This window comes from Equus caballus, chromosome 1 (genome assembly GCF_041296265.1).
Source record: "Equus caballus isolate H_3958 breed thoroughbred chromosome 1, TB-T2T, whole genome shotgun sequence".
In the NCBI taxonomy this organism is placed as follows: Eukaryota; Metazoa; Chordata; class Mammalia; order Perissodactyla; family Equidae; genus Equus; species Equus caballus.
The window spans coordinates 193,875,433-193,901,606 of NC_091684.1; the positions used below are offsets into that span (position 1 = coordinate 193,875,433).

Here is a 26,174-nt window from a genome sequence, read left to right on the forward strand (position 1 = left end):
AGAATTGGCTAACAAAATTCAAAGGCCAAAGGGATGAATATTTTGAAGCTTTTGATGATTTGGCCAAAGTGCTTCCCAAAACTATATTCTCAATATATTTTCACCTGCACTAAACACCAAATTGAAATAAAAAATAATTTGTGGATTGCTAGGGAAAAATTATGTTTTTGCTAAATAAAATGCAAATTAAAATTTCACCAAGCTTCATGGAGAGCGCTGAACACCTTTTTCGCTTTCATTATCATCTGGCTTCTGCCTCTCACACCCCATGGAAATTGTTCTTACCAAGGTCAGCATTGGTCTGCTTAACTGCCAAACTCAATAGCCTACACTCAGGCCTCATTCTTATCACTTACCATCTTTTCTCTGTGACAGTTGGCCACCCCTATTTTTTTTTGTAATTTGATTTATATTTCAAGTAGTTCCCATATTCATGTAGTTCAAAATTCAAAAAGTCTCCATCTTACTTGTCCCAAGCTATCTTAGCTCTTCTCTCCAGGGATCACCAATGTTTTCAGTTTCTCGGGTATCCTTTCAGGTATTTAATCAAATAAAAGCACTTATGTATATATGCATAAGTAGGCACAAGTATACATAGACAAGTATATACACATATACACGCATACACAGACAGCCCGTATTTACCTAAATGGTAACACGTAATTCACTGCATCTAACTTTTCTCGCTTGATGTATCTTGGACATTTTACCGTAACAGTAGATAAAGAATTTCCTCATTAATTTCTATGGCTACATAACGTACCAGAATTTATTTGACGAGAGCCTATTGATGGACATTCCAGTTGCTTCCAGTCTTTTGTCATTATTAACAATACAGCAATGAATAAGCTGTGTGTTCACAATTCTAGAAGCTGGACTGCTAGGTCAAGGAGCATCTAGATTTGGGTAGATACAGACAAACTCTGCCTGCAGAGACTGTACTAATCCACCTTCTCACTAGTGACACATGAGAATGGCTTTCTTCTTCTTGTTAATTTGTAGGAGTGCTGTATCAAGGAAATTAGCCTTTTTCCTGTGATATGTTCCATATATTCTTTTCTCAGATTGTCATTTCTTTTGATCGTTTATGGTGGTTGGTACCAAGTAAAATTTTTATTTTTTATATGGTTGACTTTATTGTTCTTTTTGTTAGTGGCTTCTGGGTCTTGCATCATAGAAAGACCTTGACTTATCTCAGATTATAAAATAATTCTCCAAGATTTCTACATGCAAAACTCTGATCCACTTGGAAGTTGCCCTGATGTGAAGTGTAAGCTGTGTCCCGACACTTTGAATAGCACCCTCCCAGCTGAACGTGTCCATCCTCAACCTCTGGGAACTATTCTTTCTAGATTTTCATGACTCTTCTCATTACTGAGATCTACTGTCTTTGACTCATGAAATGTTAATTGCTGATGCAGAGAATACAGTACCAGGTGTGAACATTTACCTATTTATAGAGGCCAGCATGCCAGGACTGACATGCTGACCCTGAGGAGTTTTTGTCAACGGAAAGATAACTGACGATGGAGTTGTTGGGTTTCTGTCCATATCTGGCAGAATATCATCCTCTTCTTGACTGTCCTGGAAACTTGGCAACTAGAAAGCAAATATTTATTACCAGCAGGCACCCCTAAAAATGGAATTTCTCATTATCACAAAATGTCTTTTGATGGGCTGACAAGTTGTTTTCCTTCTTATAATTTTCCAACTGAGATAACAGAAAATGCTGGCAGGTAGACAACAGAGCCTTGGCCTCTAAAAAACTTCGTTTCTCTTGTGTAAAATGGAGACAATGACACCTCTTTCTAAAGGTTGTATAGACCAGGGTCAGCAAACGTTTTCTGTGAAGAGTCAGATGGGAAATACTTTAGGCTTTGTGTCTAGACAGTCTGTCCCAGCTACTCAACTCTGCTGCTGCAGATGGCAGCCAGAGCCGACACGTAAACCATGGGCATGCCTGTGCTCCCATCAAATCTTGCCTACAAAAAAGGTAGGATGCCAGATTGGGCCCTTGGCCCATAGTTTGCTGACCTCTGTGTAGACACAACAAAACTATAATTCATTTACTATTACACTTGGCCCTTAATAGGAACTCAAGCACTGTTTAACTTCTGTGTGTATATATTTCCAATAAACAACAATCCTTAATTAAGATTTTACTTACCTTTTTATTAAAACCTTAGAAAAAGGTGACTTATGCCACAAAAAATGGAATATAATTCACTGCTTTCCATTTCTATTTTATTATCTTTGTTTTTCAAATGTTGCTACTTTTGCATTTAGGCCAAAACATATATAGAACCTGAGATGCTGGTGGAATAATATAAAGGGCACAACCCCTAAAGGTGCCCGGTTGCTGTGCAGAGAACATAGTTAAGAGCGTCTGATGGGTCCCTTAAAATATCTCCCTTTATAACCTGTGCAGGCAAAAAGGGGGGCCCAGATAACGATGTTACTAAATTCTCAAAGCACTGTCTAGCCTTCTTAAATTGGAGATGATTTAACAGCAATATTACAACAAGAGTAGATGAAAAAACTACCCTTAAGTTTAGCTTACTAAAACAACTCTTTCAATTTTTTTTTGGAGGAAGATTAGCCCTGAGCTAACATCTGCTGCCAATCCTCCTCTTTTTGCTGAGGAAGACTGGCCCTGAGCTAACATCCATGCCCACCTTCCTCTACTTTATATGTGGGACGCCTACCACAGCATGGCGTGCTAAGCCGTGCCATGTCCGCACCCGGTATCCGAACCGGCGAACCCCAGGCCGCCGAAGCAGAACATGGGAACTTAACTGCTGCGCCACAGGGCCGGCCCCTCAATTTTTACACTTAATAGTGCAGTTGTCTATATCCTTCCATTTTCACATTACTTTAATCTTAATATACTTAATATTTATATTTAGATTCTAGAAACACTCTCACATTTGTGCTTAATATTTGTACTGTATTTCACTGTGTTTATGAAGAACATCCTTATTGGATATATAGATTGTTTGCAGTTTTTTGCTGAGAAGATAAACCTGCAGTGAGTATCTTTGCGAAGACTTTTGGCTTTGTTGAATTTCTTAGGATAAACTCCCATGAGTGGCATTAGTCTTCACAGCTCTCATATACTGCCATGATCCTTTCCAAAAGGTATGCTTCAGTTACACACACACTGATGCATGACTGCATCAATGTCTCCATCGCTTTTTGTTAGTGGATATTTTAACTTATTTTTTAAAAAGATTCTGTAATTTAGAAGGTATACATATAAGTTTACTCTGTTTTCCTTTGAACTCTAGCTAAAAGGACCACTTCCTCAAGTGTTCATTCAGCCATTTGAATTCTTTCTCGCCCACTTTTTTCCTGTGATTTTGATACTTTTTAGTACTCTAGTATCATTCAAATGAGTTCTTTGTATTATAAATATTATTGGCTTTGTTCTATTTGTTGCAAATATTTTATCCCACTCATTAAAGTTTTTAGTTATACAACTTTTCATACTGCAAAAACTAATTCTTTTATATATTCAAATCTGTCAATCTGGTGCTGTCACTGACCCCCCCCCCCCCCCAATTTACTGTACAGGAGGCAATCAGCTTATCACTTTTTAAACAGAGTTTGCCTTGTTGCCTATGAAAGTTTCATTACCCACGTTTGGCCTATTTCTGGGTTTCCCATCTGGTTCTACAAACATGACCTGTGAGCCCCACCGATGGGCAGACTCTGGACACTGACAAGACGGCACGCGCTGGCAGCCTGCCTCCTACACCACCCTCTGGTCACATCTGCGGCGGCTATCAATCCATGGCCTAAATGCTAGGAATGAACACTAACCATACACAAAAAAGAAAGGCACAAAAGCCAATATAAAGAAAACAGTGATTTCATGCATTTAAGACTCTTACCAGTACTCTGTGATTCTGCAAAGGTGTTGTACTGAAAAAATCATCATGGTCATCCTTTGGCAATTGTTCCAGAAAATCCCTCATCTGCTGCTTCCTTTTAAGAGTTCCCACTTTGGCAGTTATCTTAATCGTTTGTTTCTTCTCAGCATCACCTATCTTGCCTTGAGAGTCAGCAAAACATTTTGATAAGGATTTGGTCATTCATAGTAACGTCTCTCTAAAGTTAACAGCCTTTGCGAAACCTAAATGGTGTATTCTGATTAAGTAAACTGAGCCTGTTATTAATATTTATGTCTCCTGTATAACAAAGGACCCTTCTACCCTGGGTCTGCGCACTGTGATTAATCCTCAGATCCTCATGAAGAGACTCCCATGGTTAGGCAGGGTGGGCTTGAAAGGGCCTTCGCCCTGGGAGAGAGTTACCTCCTACTCTCCTCTTGCTGGACGCCTTATTTTTGATTCTGATAAAATAAGAACCTTATTGAATTAAGACAGGGGTCCTGGATATTCTCTAAAGCTTAGCAGAGGACTTCTCCGGCAGGAGTGTGTACTCCTGGGGAATACAGAGACTAAATTTATTCTAAGTTTTCATATGAATTATTAGGAGGCCCCACCAAAGTGGCCTCAAATTAAGTTAGACCCTTAGAACAAAAACCCAGACATTGAAATCTCTGGATCCAACTGCAGATTTCCTAGAACAAATTCAAAGCACACGGCTGCTAAGGCTCCTATTAATGGAAGTCACTATCTAGGTAAGAATTAAACAGATGCTCTCTGGAGTTCTTTCTATGTAGCTTAAAATTATTTTTTAAAGATTGGCACCAGAGCTAACAACTGTTGCCAATCTTTTTTTTTTTTTTCTGCTTTTTCTCCCCAAATCCCCCCAGTAGATAGTTGTATATGTCAGTTGTGCGTCCTTCTAGTTGTGCATGTGGGACGCCGTCTCAGTGTGGCCCAATGAGCAGGGTCATGTCTGCACCCAGGATCTGAACCCAGAGAGACCCTGGGCCGCCGAAGCGGAGCGCGAACTTAACCACTCGGCCACGGGGCCGGCTCCTAGCTTTAACATTTTTAAGAAAACACCTATACTAAGACACATGGGTAAATATAAAATACATTTAGTGAGTGATTAGAAATCGATACTGAGAACAAGGAAAAACTACAAAGGTTACCATTTTGGCCTTTGGGATTGACTGGCTTTTCCTTAGTGACATGCTTCTGGGATCCTTTTCCTCGGGGATCTTCCATGTATTTCTTCTGGCATTCTTCAGCAGATCGAGAACCTACAGCCATAGCTACATCTGACCAGAAACCAGGTTTGTGCTTTGGAAGAGATGCAAAAGCACTACGGAAGACAAAAAGCAGTTAAAGAACAAGAAATTCAAACCAATAACAGTAACCTCCTGCATGCATATGACTAGATCAATGAGATTTACTGAACTGAGGGAATTTTACGAAAATCATTCTAGGTAAGTATTGGAAAGAAGATACTATTCTTTCCACTCAATACTTACTCTAGTGCTCAAAATATGAAGATGTAATTTTACATATCTCATAGATGTCTTCTATCTTGTATTCTATTAAACGTGAAAAATCCCAGTCTTCCAACATTTTTTTCCCGAGTCCAACTAATCAATGATTTTTTGGGGGACCCTAGCATGACTAACTTTGGACACTGTTGCTCAAATCTTACTAGTGCTAAGTATATTGGAAGAGGAGCTCTTAGTTCCTGTATACACCAGCTTATAAACCTTTATTAAAAAGTGTTATCCAGAGAACTCACATGTTATTTTATTTTTTTCTTTTATGTTTATCTAACAGGTCTTTTCTGCCAATTGCTTTTTATTTTGTGTGAGGAAGATTAGACCTGAGCTAACATCTGTTGCTAATCTTCCTTTTTTCTTTTTCTCCCCAAAGCCCCAGTACATAGGTACAGATCCTAGTTGTACTCCCTTCTAGTTCTTGTATGTGGGACGCTGCCTCAGCCTGGCTTGATGAGCGGTGTTGCTAAGTCCACACGCAGGGTCTGAACTGGCAAACCTTGGGCCACTGAAGTGGAGTGTGTGAACTTAACCACTAAGCCATTGGGCCTGCCCCAGAACTCAGTATTTTAGATATAATACTTGAGGGAAATGAAAATTGAAATAAAAACAAACTGTAAGTTAATATAATAAGTTACATTCTAAAAGTTCATTTGTAAACGATTATTTAGAACCTGGTATACATATTACTGCTCCCCCCGCCACTCCCAATTTCCTATTTTGCAGTTAGGCTGATAGTTTAGCCAGAAAAGATCTATTTAACTCCCCAATTAACCTACGCAGTGTTATGCTGGTAAATTTTCCACAACCAGCTCTCTGAGGTTAAGAAGTCCTGATCTGTAATGTTTGCCAATTTCCATATTGTAAATACTCCTATTGTGGCTGACTTCAAGCTACCAACATGTCACTGAGTGTGGAGTAAGAAATGTGCAATAGCACAAGATTATACAGAGTTTCCACCATACGGATACAGTAGATATAGAGAACCTTAAGGGCATAGATAATAAAATGTAGCAAAATAATTAGGAAGAGATGAGTTTAGAGTACTACTTTGTTTTTAATAAATTTAATTGTAAGTTCATATTATTTAATTTTTAAAAATGACTGTTAAACAATTAGTAAAACTCCTGAAAATTTAAGAATCGGCTCTCGTGACTAACTACAGAATACCACTCACTCCATGCATAAAAGGAAAACAGATACTTAAGGGCATTGAACACTTATCAATGAATGTTCTCTTTTGCATAATTAATCACTCCACAGGTGTCCTAAAGCAGAGAACTCAAGGAATTTTGGGCTCAAGCTTCCCTATTTGCCTACATAGCCAATCTGCAAGTCCAGAACTGCCTAAAAGGACTATTTTGTCATAATAAAAATACTTAATGCACTTAATAAAAAATTAGTCTGTAATTAACACACTTCTAATTTATCCCAGATAATTCTAAAAGGCAAATTTAATCACATCACTCCTGTCCTACTTAAAACTCTATTTTTAGCACAAAAACCCAAATACTTCCTGTGAGCTACACTCCTCCCTACACTAGTCTCATCCTGTACCGTTCCTCCCTCACTCTGTACTCCAGGCACTTGGCCTTCTTTCAGTATGTCTATATACGCTCTCTTCCTTTCTACTATTACAGATGCTGTTCTATTTAAAATGCACTTACCATGAATCTTTGGCTTAAATGGTTCTTATTTACCCTTCAGACCTCAGTTCAAGTATGTGCTTAAGCTAAATCAAATTTCCCTGACATCTATTCTCATAAACTTCTCACAGTGGTTATTTGCTAAGTATCTGTCTACCCTACTAAGCTGGAAGCATGAGGAGGGGTACAAAGCAGTGGGCACAACTCTGCATCACTTGAAGAGCTTACAGCAAAAAGGCAAGCAAGCAAATAAGCGAACAAATAAAACAAGCAAACAGATTCACGGACTCTACCCTGAAGATTTCAATTCAGTAGTCCGGGGTGGCAACACTGCATTTTTCAAAAGCTCCTCGGTGATAATTTTGTGTGCAGCCAGGATGGGAACTGCTTTATGTTGTTCACAAGAAAGAGGCATCACATCTAACTGAGAGGGTAGCAGGAACAGGTGACGACAAGGAAAGGTCACAGAGAGGAGGTGACGTGAGAAAATTTGAAGGATGGATAAAAATAGGTCAGAAGGAGGCAACAATATGGGTAAAGAAATGAAGATGAGGAAACGCAACCTACGGCTAGGGAATGGAAAATAGTTCATATTTAAAGTACAGTAAATTTCTAAGGAATGGCTGTAGGTCAGAGCTTTGAAAGCTACAGAAGCACAGCTGAAACCCAAGCCTGCCGTATCTGAATATTTTAATAGTAGGTATGTCAGTCTAGGCATTTTTTAAACTTTTTTTTAAGTTAACATACAGTAAAATTGTCTTTCTGGGTATGGTTCTATGACTCTTAACAGACGTATAGGTTTGTAGACCCACTGTCACAATTAGGATACAGAACAGTTCTATCTCACTGAAGAAGCTGCCTAGTTACCCACTGTTGCCATCCACCACTATAACCGCTGGTAATCCGTGACCTGTTTCCTTTCCTTTTAGTTTTGTCTTTTCCAAGATGTCATATAAGTGGAATCATACAGAATGTAACCTTTGAGCTGGCTTTTTCCACTTAGCATAATGCTTCTGAAATTCATTCAAGTTCTTACTAGTTGTCATGCATCGCATAATGATGGTTCGGTCAACAAACCAAATATATATATATATATACACGGGCCATGACAGTGGCCCCCTAAGATTAGTGCCATAGAGCCTAGGTGTGTAGGGGGCTATACCACCTAGGTTTGTGTAAGTGCACTCTATGATGTTCTCACAATGAGAATGTCGCCTAACGACGCATTTCTCAGAATGTGTCCCCATCATTAAGTGACACATGACTATCAATAGTTCTTCCTTTCGATTACTCACTAGTTCATTCATTGTAAGAATGTACCACAATTCATTGACGCCGAAAGTACCACGGAAGTCAGGAAGAGAGCTGGGCTCTGTGAAAGCACCCTGTAAAGCTGTTTATGAACTTGCTCACACTGCAGGTTGTGATAGATTTTTATTTCTGTTCAATGCAGGCTATTTTCCTTTGAGACTTCCTCTCTGACCCATGGATTATTTACAAGTACGTAATTTAATTTTCAACAGCCTGGAAATTTTCCTTTTATCTTTTTAAAAATTAACTTGTAGTTTAATTCAATTACGGTCAGAAAACACCCTCAGTATGGCTTTAGTTATTTTAAATCTGTTAAGATTTGTTTTATGATCTAGTACATGTTCTATCTTAGTGAATGATCCACCTACCCTTGGGAATCATATTTTCCTCTATTGTTGGGAAGACTGTCCTATAAACACCAATTAGGTACAGCTGGCGGATGGCTGGTCGGTTCTTCCATATCCTTGCTATTTCTGTCTACTGCTGCTATCAATTACCAAGAGAAGAGCACTGAAGTCTCCAGCTTTAACGGTGGCTTTGACGATCTTTTCAGTTCAGTCCTTTCCTTTAGTCCTGTCAGATTCTGATTCATGTATTTTGAGGTTTTGTTGTTAGGTGCATACACATTTAGGATCGTTATGCTTCCCTGGTAAACTGACATTTCTATAATTTTAGCATGTCCTTTTTAATCCCTGATAATTTACTTCATATTGAAATCTTTGACAGATGTTAGTACAGCCACTCCAGCTTTCATTTGAGTTGGCATGGTATTTTTCTATACTTTTACTTTTAATTCTCCTATGTTGTATTTGAAGTGAGTTTCTTTTACAGAGTATACAGTGGAACCACGTTTTTAAATTCACTTTGTCAACCTGTCTAAATGGGGAGCTTAGATCATTAACATTCAACGTCATGATATTTGGATTTAGGTCAACCGTTGTATTCTTTTATTTATTTATATTTTATTTTATTTTTTTGAGGAAGATTAGCCCTGAGCTAACATCTGCTGCCAAGCCTCCTGTCCTTTCTGAGGAAGACTGGCCCTGAGCTAACATCCGTGCCCATCTTCCTCTACTTTCTATGTGGGACGCCCACCACAGCATGGCTTGCCAAGCGGTGCCATGTCTGCACCTGGGATCCGAACCAGCAAACCCCAGGCTGCCAAAGCGGAATGTGCGCACTTAACCGCTGTGCCACCCGGCTGGCCCCTCAACCATTTTATTCTTTGTTTACTGCTTTGTTCCCTCTGTTTTCTATTTCTCCTTTTCTGCCTTCTTTTAGGTTAAATTTTTTTTTTTAGTATTTTAAATTTATCTATTAAATATTTGAAGATATCTCTGTGTAGTCTTTTAGTGGTTCTCTAAGGATTAATACATACACACTTAACAGTCTCCTTAGAGTCAATATTTTACTGCTTCAAGTAGAATGCAAAAACTCCCATCATATAAGCCTGTTCACCCTTCCTCTTTGTGGTGTACTTGTTTTATGTATTACGATATTATACATATCGAAAACTCCATCACACAGGGTAATATTTACTTTCAACCATTAAACATTTTGAAGAACTCAAGAGAACATTCTATTATATTTACCCAGTTACCATTTCTCTTGCTATTCCTTTATTCCTGATACTGATTGCCTCTTTCCTCTGTCATCTCCATTCTGTTACTGAGCCTATCCAATGAGTTTTTCTTTTGATCATTTTTCAGTTCTAAAATTTCCACTTGAGGAGGAGGATCCAAGATGGCGCCCTGAGTAGTCCTCTTTGTCTCTCCCCCTTCGAGTCTACAATTATTTAGACACTTATCGCTTAACAAAGGATATCCAGACAGCATCTCAGGACATCTGAGAGACCCACGCGAATATACATCGGAAGGCAGACGGACTTTCCTCCGGGAGGATGTGGAAAAAGGTGAAAACTCTCCGACCCTGACCGAACAGCCTAGTACCTGCAAGTGGCTTTCTTCCAACAGACGCCCCCAGAAGATCAACACACATCTAGGGCAGGAGCGAGCACACAACAGAGGAGCGATGGTGGAAACAGGTGACCAGAACCCTACCTAAACCCCCTGCAATTACTCCTAAACGCAAAGGGAAACTCTAGAGTTACACACCTGAGCCCGTGGGGAGAGTCTCTCCCCGCCATTGGCGGGGAGATCCTGCCTAGTGTTCACGGTGCCCGGAGGGTCCCAGAGAGAATCACTGAGGGTACGGAGGTCCCCCAGCTGCCACTGCCTGCACAGTGGGGCTAGGGATTGCCGGAGATCTCGGAGCAGACTGGGGCTGGGTGAAGCTCCAGAGGCCGGTTCTGCACCCCGGAGGGGAAGCTCCAGAGTTCCACCCGGGCAGCAGACAAAACTCTCCGTCTGCCATTAGCGGAGGGGCCACACCCAGCATTCACAACTCCTGGAAAGTCCCGGAGAGAACCCCAGAGGGCGAGGTGACCCCCAGCTGCTGTTGCCCGCCCCGTGGGGTAAGGGATTGCTGGAGATCTCGGAGAGGACTGGGGCTAGGGGGAGCTCCAGAGGCCGGCCCGGAGGGGAAGCTCCAGAGTTCTGCCTGGGCAGCAGACAAAACTCTCTGTCTGCTATTAGCGGAGGGGCCACGCCCAGCATCCACAACACCGGGAGGGTCCCGGAGAGAATATCAGGCAGGGCAGCAGCTGACCAGCTACCACTGAAATCAGGATCTCCGGCTATCCCCCAAGACAGGGCAAAGGGCTCCCCGAGTTCCTGGGGAACAGGACTGGGGCTGGGTGGAGTTCCAGCGACCCGGCTCCGTAGCCTAGGGGGAAACCCTACAGGCTCACAGCAACCTCAGGGAAAGCCTCTGTACAGCACTAGTAGAAAGCACCCATCCGGCAGCCACAAGGCTGGAAGACCCCAGGACAAAAGTAGCATAGCTAGGTGAACTAACCACAGACTGTAGAAGATGCCAATAGCTCTCCTGCGACCCATAGTGGACAAGTGAGATTTGGTGGGTGCCGACAGTGACGGAGCGACAAATATAAGTGATCCTACCCCTGGCCGCTGGAAAAGCCCATAACACCGTTGCAGACCCCAAGGAGGGAGCACGTCTAGGTGGGCTGCAACAGTAGGCACCAGCAGCCTGAAGCCCCGCTGTGACGGCCCCCACAGCAGAGGAGGGAATCCAAAGGACCACTGTGACTATGAGGAGGGGCCCAGGCCCAGTTAGCAACTGCAGATAGGGTTCCTGGTTGGTGCAGTATAAACAGCTGCTCCCCCACCACAGCAGCAGAAACAAGTGAAAGGAGCAACTAAACTCTATCTCTATGCGGAGGCACAAATCAACAACATCAAGCAATATGAAAAAATACATTAAATCTCCAGAACAGAAAGAAAATAACAAATACACAGAAAACAATCCCAAAGAACATGAGATATATAACCTACATGATGATGACTTCAAAACAGCCATCATTAAAATACTCAATGAGTTAAGAGAGAATTCTGACCGACAACTCAACGAGTTCAGGAGCTATGTCACAAAAGAGTTTGATACTATAAAGAAGAACCAAACAGAAATATTGGAAACGAAGAATACAATAGAGGAGATTAAGAAAAATCTAGATGCACTGAACAGTAGGACCGATAATATGGAGGAAAGAATTAGCAATTTGGAAGATGGCAATATAGAAATGCTGCAGGCAGAGGAGGAGAGAGAAGTAAGACTAAAAAGAAATGAAGAAACTCTCCGAGAATTATCAGACACAATTAGGAGATGCAACGTAAGGATTATAGGTATACCAGAGGGAGAAGAGAAGGAGAAAGGGGCAGAAAGCCTATTCAAAGAAATAATGGCTGAGAACTTCCCAAATCTGGTGAGAGAGATGGATCTTCAGGTGACAGAAGCCAATAGATCTCCAAACTTTATCAATGCAAGAAGACCAACCCCACGGCATATAGTAGTGAAGCTAGCAAAAGTCAACGACAAGGAGAAAATACTAAGGACAGCCAGGCAAAAGAAACTAACCTACAAAGGAACCCCCATCAGGCTATCAGCAGATTTCTCAGCAGAAACTTTACAGGCTAGAAGAGAGTGGAATGATATATTCAAAAATCTGAAGGACAAAAATCTACAGCCGAGAATTCTCTACCCAGCGAAAATATCCTTCAAATACGATGGAGAAATAAAAACTTTCCCAGATAAACAAAAATTAAGGGAGTTCATTGCCACAAAACCACCTCTTCAGGAAATCCTCAGGAAAACCCTCATTCCTGAAAAATCCAAAAAAGGAAAGGGGCTACAAAACCAAGAGCAGAGGAGATAAGTAGAAGGACAACAACAGAGAGTAGCAGCTCTACATCAGAACAGATTAAACCATGGGACGAGAAACAAAGGAAACTGAAGAAAACCGGAAAACAAGACACAAAATGGTAGTGGTAGGCCCCCACATCTCAATAATCACTCTAAATGCAAATGGATTGAACTCCCCAATCAAAAGACACAGAGCGGCAGGATGGATCAAAGAACAAGATCCAACAATATGCTGCCTCCAGGAAACACACCTCAGCCCCAAAGACAAACACAGACTCAGAGTGAAGGGATGGAGAACAATACTCCAAGCTAATAATGAACAAAAGAAAGCAGTTGTCGCTATACTAATATCAGACAAGGTAGATTTCAAAGCAAAACAGATAAAGAAAGACAAAGACGGACAGTATATAATGATAAAAGGGACTCTCCACCAAGAAGACATAACACTTATAAATATATACGCACCCAACACAGGAGCACCAAAATTTGTAAAGCAACTCTTAATAGAACTAAAAGAAGACATCAACAACAATACAATAATAGTAGGGGACCTCAACACACCATTAACACCAATGGACAGAACATCCAGACAGAAAATCAACAAGGAAATAATAGAATTAAATGAAAAATTAGACCAGTTGGACTTAATAGATATATATAGAACACTTCATCCAAAAACAGCAGGTTACACATTCTTCTCAAGTGCACATGGAACATTCTCAAGGATTGACCATATTTTGGGAAACAAAGCAAACATCAATAAATACAAGAGAGTTGAAATAATATCAAGCATCTTTTCTGATCATAATGCTATGAAACTAGAAATCAACTACAAGAAAAATGCAGAGAAAGGTGCAAAAATGTGGAGACTAATGTGGACGCTTCTGAACAAACAATGGATCATTGAAGAAATTAAAGAAGAAATCAAACATTATCTGGAGACAAATGAAAAAGAGAACATGACATAACAAATCATTTGGGATGCAGCAAAACCAGTCCTAAGAGGGAAATTCATCGCAATACAGGCTCACCTCACTAAACAAGAAAAAGCTCACATAAGCAACCTCAAACGACACCTAACAGAACTAGAAAAAGAAGAACAAACAAAGCCCAGAGTCAGTAGAAGGAGGGAAATAATAAAAATAAGAGCAGAAATAAACGATATTGAAACAAAAAAGACAATAGAAAGGATCAATGAAACAAAGAGTTGGTTCTTTGAAAAAATTAACAAAATCGACAAACCTTTAGCCAGACTCACCAAGAAAAGAAGAGAGAAATCGCAAATAAATAAAATTAGGAATGAGAGAGGAGAAATCACAACAGATACCAATGAAATACAAGAGATCATAAGAGAATACTATGAAAAACTATATGCCAACAAATTGAACAACCTGGAAGAAATGGACAAATTCCTAGACTCCTACAATCTCCCCAAACTGAATCAGGAAGAAATGGAGAATCTGAATAGGCCAATCACAAGTAAGGAAATAGAAATGGTAATCAAAAACCTCCCCAAAAATAAGAGTCCAGGACCATACAGCTTCTCTGGAGAATTCTACCAAACATTCAAAGAAGACTTAATACCTATTCTTCTCAAACTGTTCCAGAAAATTGAGAAAGATGGAGTACTCCCTAACACATTCTATGAAGCCAACATCACTCTGATCCCCAAACCTGACAAGGACAACACAAAGAAGGAGAACTACAGGCCGATATCACTGATGAACATAGATGCAAAAATCCTCAACAAAATTTTGGCAAACCGAATACAGCAATATATCAAAAAGAGTATACACCATGATTAAGTGGGATTTATACCAGGGACACAAGGATGGTTCAACATCCGCAAGTCAATCAATGTGATACACTACATCAACAAAATGAAAAGCAAAAACCACATGATCATCTCAATAGATGCAGAGAAAGCATTCGACAAGATCCAACACCCATTTATGATAAAAACCCTCAATAAAATGGGTATGAGGAAAGTACCTCAACACAATAAAGGCCATATATGACAGACCCACAGCCAACACCACACTCAATGGACAAAAACTGAAAGCCATCCCTCTGAGGACAGGAACAAGACAAGGGTGCCCACTTTCACCAATCCTATTCAACATAGTACTGGAGGTGTTGGCCAGAGCAATTTGGCAGGAAAAAGAAATAAAAGGAATCCAAATAGGTAACGAAGAAGTAAAACTCTCACTGTTTGCAGACGACATGATCTTATATATAGAAAACCCCAAAGAATCCAGAGAAAAGCTATTAGAAATAATCAACAACTACAGCAAAGTAGCAGGGTATAAAATTAACGTACATAAATCAGTAGCATTTCTATACACTAACAATGAACTAACAGAAAAAGAACTCAAGAACTCAATCCCATTCACAATCACAACGAAAAGAATAAAATACCTTGGGATAAACTTAACCAAGGAAGTGAAGGATCTATACAATGAAAACTACAAGACTTTCTTGAAAGAAATTGATGATGACATAAAGAGATGGAAAGACATTCCATGCACATGGATTGGAAGAATAAACATAGTTAAAATGTCCATACTACCTAAAGCAATCTACAGGTTCAACGCTATCCCAATCAGAATCCCAATGACACTCTTTACAGAAATAGACCAAAGAATCCTAAAATTCATATGGGGCAACAAAAGACCGCGAATTGCTAAAGCAATCCTGAGCAAGAAAAACAAAGCCGGCGGAATCACAATCCCCGATTTCAAAACATACTACAAAGCTACAGTGATCAAAACAGCATGGTACTGGTACAAAAACAGGTCCACAGATCAATGGAACAGAATTGAAAGCCCAGAAATAAAACCACACATCTATGGACAGCTAATCTTCGACAAAGGAGCAGAGGGCCTACAATGGAGAAAAGAAAGTCTCTTCAACAAATGGTGCTGGGAAAACTGGACAGCCACATGCAAAAGATTGAAAATTGACCATTCTTTTTCATCATTCACCAAAATAAACTCAAAATGGATCAAAGACCTAAAGATTAGGCCTGAAACAATAAGTCTTCTGGAAGAGAATATAGGCAGTACACTCTTTGACATCAGTTTCAAAAGAATCTTTTCGGACACTGTAACTCCTCAGTTGAGGGAAACAATAGAAAGAATAAACAAATGGGACTTCATCAGACTAAAGAGCTTCTTCAAGGCAAGGGAAAACAGGATTGAAACAAAAAACTGCTCACTAATTGGGAAAAAATATTTACAAGCCACTTATTCGACAAAGGGTTAATCTCCATAATATACAAAGAACTCACACTGCTTAACAACAAAAAAACAAACAACCCGATCAAAAAATGGGCAGAGGACATGAACAGACATTTCTCAAAAGAAGATATGAATATGGCCAATAGACACATGAAAAGATGTTCATCATCGCTAATCATCAGGGAAATGCAAATCAAAACTACACTAAGATATCACCTTACACCCGTTAGATTGGCAAAAACATCCAAAACCAAGAGCGACAAATGTTGGAGAGGTTGTGGAGAAAAAGGAACCCTCATACACTGTTGGTGGGAATGCAAACTGGTACAGCCACTATGGAAAACAGTATGGAGATTTCTCAAAAAGTTAAAAATAGAAATACCCTATGACCCAGCCATCCCATTCCTGGGTATCTATCCTAAGACCCTGGAATCAGAAATCTCAAGAGTCCGTTGCACCCCTATGTTCATCGCAGCATTATTTACAATAGCCAAGACGTGGAACCAACCTACATGCCCGGAAACTGATGATTGGATAAAGAAGATGTGGTATATATACACAATGGAATACTACTCAGCCATAAAAAAAGACAAAATTGGCCCATTCACAGCAACGTGGATGGACCTCGAGGGTATTATGTTAAGCGAAATAAGCCAGTCAGAGAAAGACGAACTCTATATGACTCCACTCATAGGTGGAAGTTAGTATATTGATAAGGAGATCTCATCGGTGGTTACCAGGGAAAAGGGGGGGTGGGGGGAGGGCACAAAGGGGGAAGTGGTGTACCCACAACATGACTAACAAAAATGTACAACTGAAATCTCACAAGGTTGTAATCTATCATAACATTAATAAAAAAAAAAAAAAAAGGAAAAAAATTTGCACTTGCTCCTTCTTTCTATCGTCTATTTCTTGCTGAGATTTTCTAAATTTGTTCATTTCAAGAATGTTTGACCTTAAAGTTCCTGGAACATTTTTATATACCTGTTTCAGAATCTTGTCAGATAATTACAACATCTGTGTCATCTCAGCAGTGGCATCTGCTGGTTGTCTTTTTCCTTGAGAGTTGAAATTTCCCTAGTTCTTTCTATGTTGAGTAATTCTGGATTATTTCCTAGGTATTTTGAAACATTATAAGACTCTGGGTCTTATTTATTTCATATGGAGAAGGTTAATATTTTTGTTTTAGCAGGCAAACAATCTGATTGTAACCTGAGCTATAAATCCCAATCAGTCTTCTGTGGTTGCAGTTTCAATGTCAGTTCCATTTTTAAAACACTGCAGTGCTATTAGGATATCCCACGTGTGGGATACGGGGTGGCTGGCCTCGAAACTGGGTGCTGGTCTACCTCTTAGTTCAGTTCTCAAAGTTTTAGGTATGCTGTTTGGGATCAGATCCATACACTTGCAACTCGGGTGAGCCTAAAAGCCCCAAAACAATTTTACAGGGCTGCTTTCCCTAGCTCCTCCCTCTCTGCAATTTTTGGCTCCCGAGGGTTCCAGTTTTTGGTTGTCTGGCTGACAGCTGGGGCTTTAGTTACCCAGCTCTGCTGCATACTTCATACAAGTGCATCTTTCTCCAGTACCAAGCAAAGGACAGAAAGAGAAAAATACAACACAGTTTGCCCCACCCTCTTGAGGCCTCTCCTCCTCTGACTGGAGAGGAAGGTTCCCCACTTTCAGAGCTGTCGGTACCTGGGGGGCCCAGCTGCTGCTGTGACTGCCACCTTTGCGGACTGCACGGGGCCTGGGATATAAGAGAAGGCAGAAAAGAAAAAGAGAACTCGGGCATTTCCTCTACCATTTCTAAGTGTTACTAGTCCTTTTTCCTTGCTCCTCAAGCCAGAACTGGAGGGCTTCTCTTTGAATTCTCCTTGTCATGCCTCCACGTCCACTTGCAGGTTTTAGGTGGCCGTGAGCCTAGCTTGGGGAATACCAGGAGAAAAACTGGAAGTTCACTGCCAGTTTGGTGGTACTTAAAATTCGAGTCTTCTCCAATTGTTCTGCTACTATATACCTTCCTGAGTCAACAAAATGTGCTTCGTGCATTCTGTCTAGGTTCTACAGCTGCACAGTAGAAGAAACAGAGTGGCGTGTGCTTACTCCACCTTACTGGGAACTGGAATCTCTCCAGTTGAAGCATTTAAAAACCTCCTTAGGTGGTACGAACACACAGTATAGGAAGAGAACCTTTACCATAAGGAAATGATGGCGGATATAGCTGGAAAGGATAATTGAGGTCAAAATATCACATGCTCTCAATGCAAGACAGAATCTTTACATAATTTAAAGATGAGTAAGAATGCAATGATGGTCTTTTTTTTGAGGAAGATTAGCCCTGAGCTAACATCTGTGCCTGCCCATCTTCCTCTACTTTATATGTGGGACAGCTGCCACAGCATGGCTGCAACTGGTGTGTAGGTCCACACCCGGGTTTGGAACCGGCAAACCCGGGGCTGTCAAAGTGGAATGTGCAAACTTAACTGCTACGCCACTGGGCTGGCCCCCAATGACGGTTCTGATCTGTCAGAACCACAACTATACATTAAGACTAATCTGGAGATGTATAAAACAGATTACACAGATGAAAAGAACAAAGTACAAATACAAGGCTACTTCCATAGTTCAGGTAAGAGGCATTAAAGACCTGAAAAAGAGTAGTGTCAAGAAGAAGGCTGCTGACAGAATGACTCTGTAGAAGAATCTATAGCTCCTTGGGAACTAATTAGATTAAACAGCCAAAAAACCCCAATACACTAGCCCCCCTTTATCTGTGGTTTTGCTTTCCATGGTGTCAGTTACTTGCGGTCAACCATGGTCCAAAAATCACACTATGTCACAACACCTACATCATTCACCTCACTTCATCTCATCACGTAGGCATTGTAACACTTCACATCATCACAAGGGTGAGTACAGTACAATAAGGCATTTTGAGAGAGAGACTACATTCACATAACTTTTATTACAGTACATTATTATAATTGTTCTAGTTTACTATTTATTATTATTATATAATTGTTCTATTTACTATTAATCTCTTATTGGGCCTAATTTATAAGTTAAACTTTATCACGTATTTTATTTTTTTGCATGTATAGGAAAAAATATAGTAGATATAGAGTTTGGTACTATCCGCAGTTTCTGGCGTCCACTGGGGGTCTTGGAATATACCTCCACGGATACTACCATAATGATCTACTGTAATGATAAAGGGAACTACTGAAATGAGAAGAGTTTAAACCTAGTTGACTGAAAGAATTACATTTTCAGAAACAGGAAAGTCAGGCAAAGAAGACAGGCAGGGAAAAATAAGTTTGGTTTTTGACATATATTAACTTAGAGTTATAAGTGAGATTTATGTAGAGATGTCCAGCAGGAAAAGGAAAATACAAACCTAAATACAAGAATTCAGGATCAGAGATACAGATCTGGGAGTCCCTGTTCAAAGAGGAAAGTTAGAACATTGGGAGGAAGAGATCACTGAGGAGTACACTATAGCAAGAAAGCAGCCCAAACCAAGAACTCTGGAGAACAGGAAGGAAGACTACCTTCCCTGCTTGGAAATAAGACAGAAAAGGAACATGCAGGAAACTGAAAAAGGAAGAGTACAGTGGCATGGAGATGGCTTAGGAAGACTGCCTCAAGAAGGTAGATCTGAAAATGAATTCCAAACGTTGTAAGGCTGGGGGATCACAAGGGAGTGGAACACTGGGCGTGGTATGTTTCCCTGCCATCCTTCTCTCCCTTATCCATCACATCTTCCTTTCTCTCTACTACATCATTTCCACCAGCACTCCACTATGCTTCGGCATGAGTCATCTTATAAACAAATAAGCAAGCAACCACACACACACCTTCCCATATTGTCACTCTCTTCTGTTACCTATGCATCTTTCTGTTCCCCATGATTGCCAAATTTCTGGTGTTGTCCACCTGGAATGCCTTTACTCTCCCATTCTCTCCTCACCGCTCAACTATGACCTGGTTTCCAATACTGCCACACTACGGAAACTGCCTGTCAAGTCTATGAAGTCAAATCCAATTGTTATCATACCTGATGTATCAGCAGCACTGACTCTGAAACCCTGGACAAATCACCTAATTTTTGAGACCATTTTCTTCTCTATAAATAAGGGGGAAAATACTAGATTAAATAATCCACAAGTTTGAATTCAGCTTTAAGGTTTTATAATAGTAAATTTAATTATAAAATATTTCCTAAAATGTGAAGCTAAGTGAAAGAGCAGCATTTATCTGTGTTGAAATATTTTTTCCCAGGTTTATTGAGGCATAATTGACAAGATTATATATATTTAAAGTGTACATGTGATCATTTGATACACATATACATTATGAAATGATTACCACAGTCAATGTAATTAACATATCCAGCCCCTCACATAGTTACCTTTTTTCAGGGAGAATGGCTGTCTTGAAATATTAAACGGGAATGAAAAGAAAAGAAGGTCACTTTTACTTTCCTCATATGCAGGCTGTTGAAATGGCCACAAAGTACCTAGTTAGAAGTTATCTGTATTTGCCCTCCATTCTCTGCATAAATTGTAATTTTTCTCCTTGTGTTTTGGATCCCCTCTTCCGTATTAATGATTAGAAGTCATTACATCAGCCCCTTATTGGAGTTTTTATATCTTCAACTGTTTTGTGGCCACTCCAGATATTACAGAGTCAAATCTAACTACTTACCAATGAAGCTTCTGTAATTCCTTCTCATTCCATTCTCCATCTTGAGTTAAACCAGGTAAACGTTCTAAGGAATGCCTGTTGGTCTTATCAGATCCCATCGCCTCAATAATTGGAAACTCCTTCCTAATATGGGATTTCTGAAGATTTTCTTTAGCAGAACATCTAGCTTTCTTTTGCTTGATATGAAATTCATTTTCACTTTCTTCAATTTCAGATTCAGAAATCACTGGCATTTTCCTTGTGGTGTTTCTCGTGCTTTTTCTCAGGTGAACTACTGTTTCTCTGGTATTTCTTGCTCTGGTTTTCTTAACAGCTCCAGCTTTCCTTCTAATTTCCTTTTCTGTTTCACTCTCTTCACTAGACAAATCGGATGAAGACCGATGGTTGCAAAATGACATAGTTACTTGATTTTCTATTTCATTCAATTTTGATAACTTTGTATTTTTCTTAACATCAGAGGCGACCATCTGCTCCTTTTTAGGACGAGTTATTTTTATTTTCTGGTTGCCTGTGAGTAAATCACATTCACTGCGATCATCCTTGTTTTCACCTTTATGACCCACACTACACTCAAATGCATTTTCTAATGTCTTTGTGGGCTTACTGATAGAACTTGTAGTTTCATTTAAGTCTGATTCACTTTCTTTTTGATGCTTTGGCACTGCAAAATCGGTTAGTGCCTTAATAGTTCCACAGGAGAGATTATACTTCATGCATTTTCGTTCTATCATTTTTTTAGAGTTAAGTGGTGTGACTAAAATATAAGCTTCCTTGTGATTAACAGCCATATATTTTCTTTCTTTGTCTGAGGAAAACTGTTTCCTTGATGTTAGAATATCAACGGATACATTCAATTCTTCAGTTCTCTCTTTAATTTCATAAGACAAAACCAAAGATCAAAATCTCAAGTTAGCTATAAACAAAGTCTAGAAAAAATATTTTCACAAATAAAATATACTGTTTTGTTCCCCCACAAACTCCATTGTACACACTACTGTCAGACAAATCTTCCTAAAGCACCAGTCCGTTCAGATCACTGCCCTCCAACTGTAAACATACACTATTTCTTATACTCACCTATCCATGACTTCTCAGTCTACTTAGTGTCCATATGAGCTCCCATGCCGGGCCTTCAATAGAGTTCTCTCACTGCACTCAAATCTGAACCCCCTTCTATGCCTATTGGACCACTGTTTCTCAAGTTTTCTTGAGTCTCAACTTTCATTAATGTCTTTCATCCTACTTGGAAAGTTTCCTTCACTCGTCTACAAACCAAATCATCACCTGCTTCTGTTTTATTCCCTAACGCACCTAGTCCACAAACAGTCCTCATTCCTTCAACTGAATGAAAGCTCTCCATTAAATTTTCAGGATACTTTTAAATAATGTCATGTTTGACAATGTGCCCTGCATTATAATACTCACTTATCTTTCGACTAGACTGAAAAACCCTTAATGGTAAGAACTTTGTCCTCATTTTTGGACTTTTTTTGCTTGAGTTAGTACAGAGTCTTTCACATATACCATAGATGCTAAATAAATATTTGTTAAATCAATTCTTCAGAGGCAAAATGTTTAGGAGACATAAGAAAACCACTACGGTTGCTAAACCCTTACTAGGTAAGCAATATATGGAATAGAAGCTGTCCTAATTAAAGAGGGAGTTAGGAGAACATGGAACTCCATCTGCATGGCCCCATTCTCATCCCCAATGGTAGCCATAGAGACATACTTTTGCTGAATCCCCAAAACTCTATGAAGCATGGTGGGATAACAACTAATATAGAACTCGAGAATATTATACTATCACTAGTTACAGAAAGCAAATTAAGATGAGAGAAATTCTCTAATTTGAAACTTAAGACTACAGAAGCCAAACTAATTTCCAACTTCAAATCATCCAATTGCAATTATAAATATATATAAACCATAAATCATCACACCAATCATCACAGTGAAATACTGCAACAATGCACACATATTATGTGCCATTTTACAAGATGGAAGACTGATGGGTAGCACTGATGCTGGGGAGAAGAGCAGCCCCCAAATCATGATGCATGGAGAAGTGGTACTAACCAAAATAATCAAGAAAGTTTCTGGAAGATTCCTCAATGGAATCACAGATCTTGATATTATGAGGAGAGTGCTTTCTTCTAATTCCTCATAAAAATCTGATTCAAATGTTCAATTGGGAATTGAAAATTTTGAACTTTCTAATTTTGAACAAAACATTTTTATTCATTTTATTAAATAATTTGAATAAAGATTCATCCTATTATTGTTACTTTAACCTAAGCTGTATGAAGTTAGTAGTCTAAGTAGTACTGCTTTCCATCCTACTTCTTTAAACACTTATAAATGTTCTTCACTTTCATTACTTTTTATTTATAAGAAGAAATAAAATAGAAAAATATGCTATTAAGATGATGGGTTTAACCAAGTGTGAAATTTTAAATTTGCTAATATGTAGAGAAAAGGCTTTTTAAATTCTGATATGTAGGATTTCAACGAAATCACCCTGAAAATCTACACTTTCACAAAACTAAAGCACGGTATTAATTTGATAAAAGGATTCACAGTCTTTAAACATTCCTATAAGCATATTAAAATGATGTATACTTTCGTGATTTACACAAAGTTATTTAGTACCTAGATTAAAGGAGGCAAACCCATAAGTAAATCTGGTAAAGTAATGGATTATTTCATTACGCAAATCATCTTATGTAAAAAAAAACACAACAAAGCCAAGTATTTATAACCAATTGAAATAGATGGTTTACCATTTTAGATTTGGAAATTTATGACATCACTTTTATTATACTAAAAATATTTCAAATAGTAGCTTTCTACTTACTACAAATCCAATAAGGATATATTACCTTGATTCTGACTTCTAGTTATTCTTTCATTTGTTTTTCTTTCACAATTTTTGAGTTTCTTTGTAGACTTTTTATGTTCCTTTTCTCCAATTAATTCCTTCAAAACAAAGAGAGAACTTTTATTTTAACAATTATTAAACATGGCCTCAAGCATTTTCAGTGAGTTTCAAGCATACACATTTCTAGGCACTTATGGCTCTACACACTTCATTAGAGGAGGCGCTCAGAGACTCACCAGTCAAGCTTGAACTCTGGAAGCACCATGTGGGTATCCACTATCTTACATATGTCCTTTACTGATTTAATACTTGTGACGTTTCAGGTGCTTTTATGTATATACTTCCTTTAATTTAAACTTTACTCTAAGAGCTAAGACTTGCTATTGTTGCCTGCACTTTTCCAGTGAGACACTGGGAAAATAAATATCAAGTGCCAAAACTAATGAAAAGCTGATACTCAAACAGAACTCACGATTTCTGATCTGGTCCTGAACCTTTCAGGAGCATCGCGCCAGCCCTCTACATGTCAGCAGTGCACAGGAAAGCTTACCTCGGTCAGGAAGCCACGTCCTCCTCCATTCTGAATAGTAGTACTTATTTGGTCATCTGGGAGCCTTAGTGGTGGTTGATTTTGGTGATTACTATGGCAAACATTTAATTCTGTAGCTCCTGGCAACCTACCGTGCTTACTATTCTTCAGTTCTGTGAATACAAAGATGAGAATTCATTAAATGACCATTTAAAGATAAGCTGCCTTTCCACATTAAAGAATTCATTTTTAAAAAATCTGCCTAATACAATGTCACAAATACTCATTATAAGTTGATTATGATATAAATCACTCTGCATAGGGCCACGTTTTGTTCAAATCACTTTTATTCTCTTCAAAAAAAAAACCAAAGAAAACTAGACAGCCATATTATTCATTACCATCTGTTTTGGATCTCCTTTGTCATATCTAAAGGCAAAATACTAAGGTTAACCCATTTTGTAAATACAAATTCCTGTCCATCTTAACTGCATATCAACTAAACAGGAAGCTAATAACTCTATTTCCCTTATATTTCTTCGATTTCTACAGAATTCTTATCTTTCAATTAGTTTATGTACTCCAATGTATAACTAAATCTACACCAACTAAAATTTTGAGCAAAACCAAATTAAATAGTATACAATATAGGCTCAACAAAAGGTTACTGAGCTGAAATCCTACACAAGTTAAAAAGGACTCATAAAACTGTAAAAACATTTTGTCATTCTTCTAGAATAGAGGCTGTACTTGAAGGTACACAATGAATGGTCCTTGCTCTTGAGATTACCACAGTATAGTGAAAGAGGCTGATTTATAATAGATCATTTATAATATACTCTGGTGCGTGATAACAGAGATAAAGTGCTTTTATAGCAATACTGTGATACACTGATTATAGCACTAAATATGCAAAACCACATTTTAGGTAAATCATTAAAACACACACAATCACTTTATCTGAAATTATCATTGGTTGACACCTTTGCATAACCTTAGTTGTTTAATATTAGACACGGTTTTGTTTTATTTTAGTGGTTTTCTCATGGAAAGTGTAATGATAACAATAACAAAAACAACAGCACCAACCACCACCACTCAAAATAACACGTGACATGAAGACACTCAGTGTCTAAACAGTTTCGTAAAACAAAGATCTAATGAATCACTAGAAAATGATACATCCAAAACAGACTATCTGACTCTAAACTGAGCTTCCCAAGGGGAGGCATCTTGTCTTACTCACTCTAAGTTCCTAACAGCTAACACAGATCAAAGCTCATGGAAGGTGCTTTAAAAATGTCTGTTGAGGGGCCGGCCCAGTGGTGCAGCAGTTAAGTTTGCATGCTCCGCTTCGGTGGCCCGGGTTCACCCGGGTGTGGACATGGCACTGCTTGGCAAGCCATGCTGTGGTAGGTGTCACACTTATAAAGTAGAGGAAGATGGGCATGGATGTTAGCTCAGGGTTAATCTTCCTCAAAAATAAATTAATTAATTAATAAATAAATAAAAAGGAAAAGAAAAATTTGTTGAATGATTTTCCTGTGGAAATAGCCAGCATGTAAAATAGCTGAACTTTACTGAACTTTAGTCTTTTACATTTGTATTCTCAGTTTACCAATAATATTCACAATTTAGCTCAAATTCCTGAAAAACGCTGCTTTAAATGAAAAGGAATGATAGGGTAGAGAGATGATAAGATCTAAGGCTAAAGGAGATTAATAAATGATTGAAAGTGAGATATTCTTTTAGAGATTTTTAAATTTAGGAGTAAAAAAAGAATATAGCAGGTGGTGTAGCCCCAGGACTCCAGAATACTAAAGATAGTTTAGCAATGACAATAAGCAATGTGCCAAATTCATAGGAATAGAATGATTTTTGATGAAATGAGGGAGGGTTGAGAAGGAACTGAAGCAACAGTAGGGAGTGCATTTTTGCTAGCTCTGGGCAGGCAGTCGTTCACATGTTTAATTTATTCCTGTCTCTCTACTAGAAAGGACAGCAAAGTTTCAAAGGGAGGGGCAGGGGAGTGAGGTGTGGCAGGTGAGAGAGTGACATACATGCACATTTATATCCAGTATGGTGCCACGTTTTTGGCAGAAGCAGCCGTGAACTCTTGAAGTTCTGTAAGGCTCTTCGTTATAAGGTC

At 39.0% G+C, this 26,174-nt stretch overlaps 1 protein-coding gene across 4 annotated transcripts in view; it reads right to left on the minus strand.

Annotated features, from left to right (window-relative positions):
- MIS18BP1 (MIS18 binding protein 1) overlaps positions 1 to 26,174 on the minus strand; it is a 61,329-nt gene that overhangs the window by 6,464 nt on the left and 28,691 nt on the right. For 3 of the 4 annotated variants that reach the window (XR_011441164.1, XM_023624556.2, XM_023624553.2), the window contains exons 9-14: positions 24,047 to 24,198; positions 23,498 to 23,594; positions 20,616 to 21,483; positions 5,066 to 5,238; positions 3,894 to 4,054; positions 1,451 to 1,599 (exon numbers count right to left, since the gene is read on the minus strand). Coding sequence is in view for 2 of the 4 variants with exons in the window: in XM_023624556.2 (XP_023480324.1) it covers positions 1,451 to 1,599; positions 3,894 to 4,054; positions 5,066 to 5,238; positions 20,616 to 21,483; positions 23,498 to 23,594; positions 24,047 to 24,198 (1,600 nt within the window). In the remaining 2 variants the exon portion in view is untranslated. The remainder of the gene's footprint in view (positions 1 to 1,450; positions 1,600 to 3,893; positions 4,055 to 5,065; positions 5,239 to 20,615; positions 21,484 to 23,497; positions 23,595 to 24,046; positions 24,199 to 26,174) is intronic. The other variant, XR_011441166.1, reaches the window with a different exon arrangement.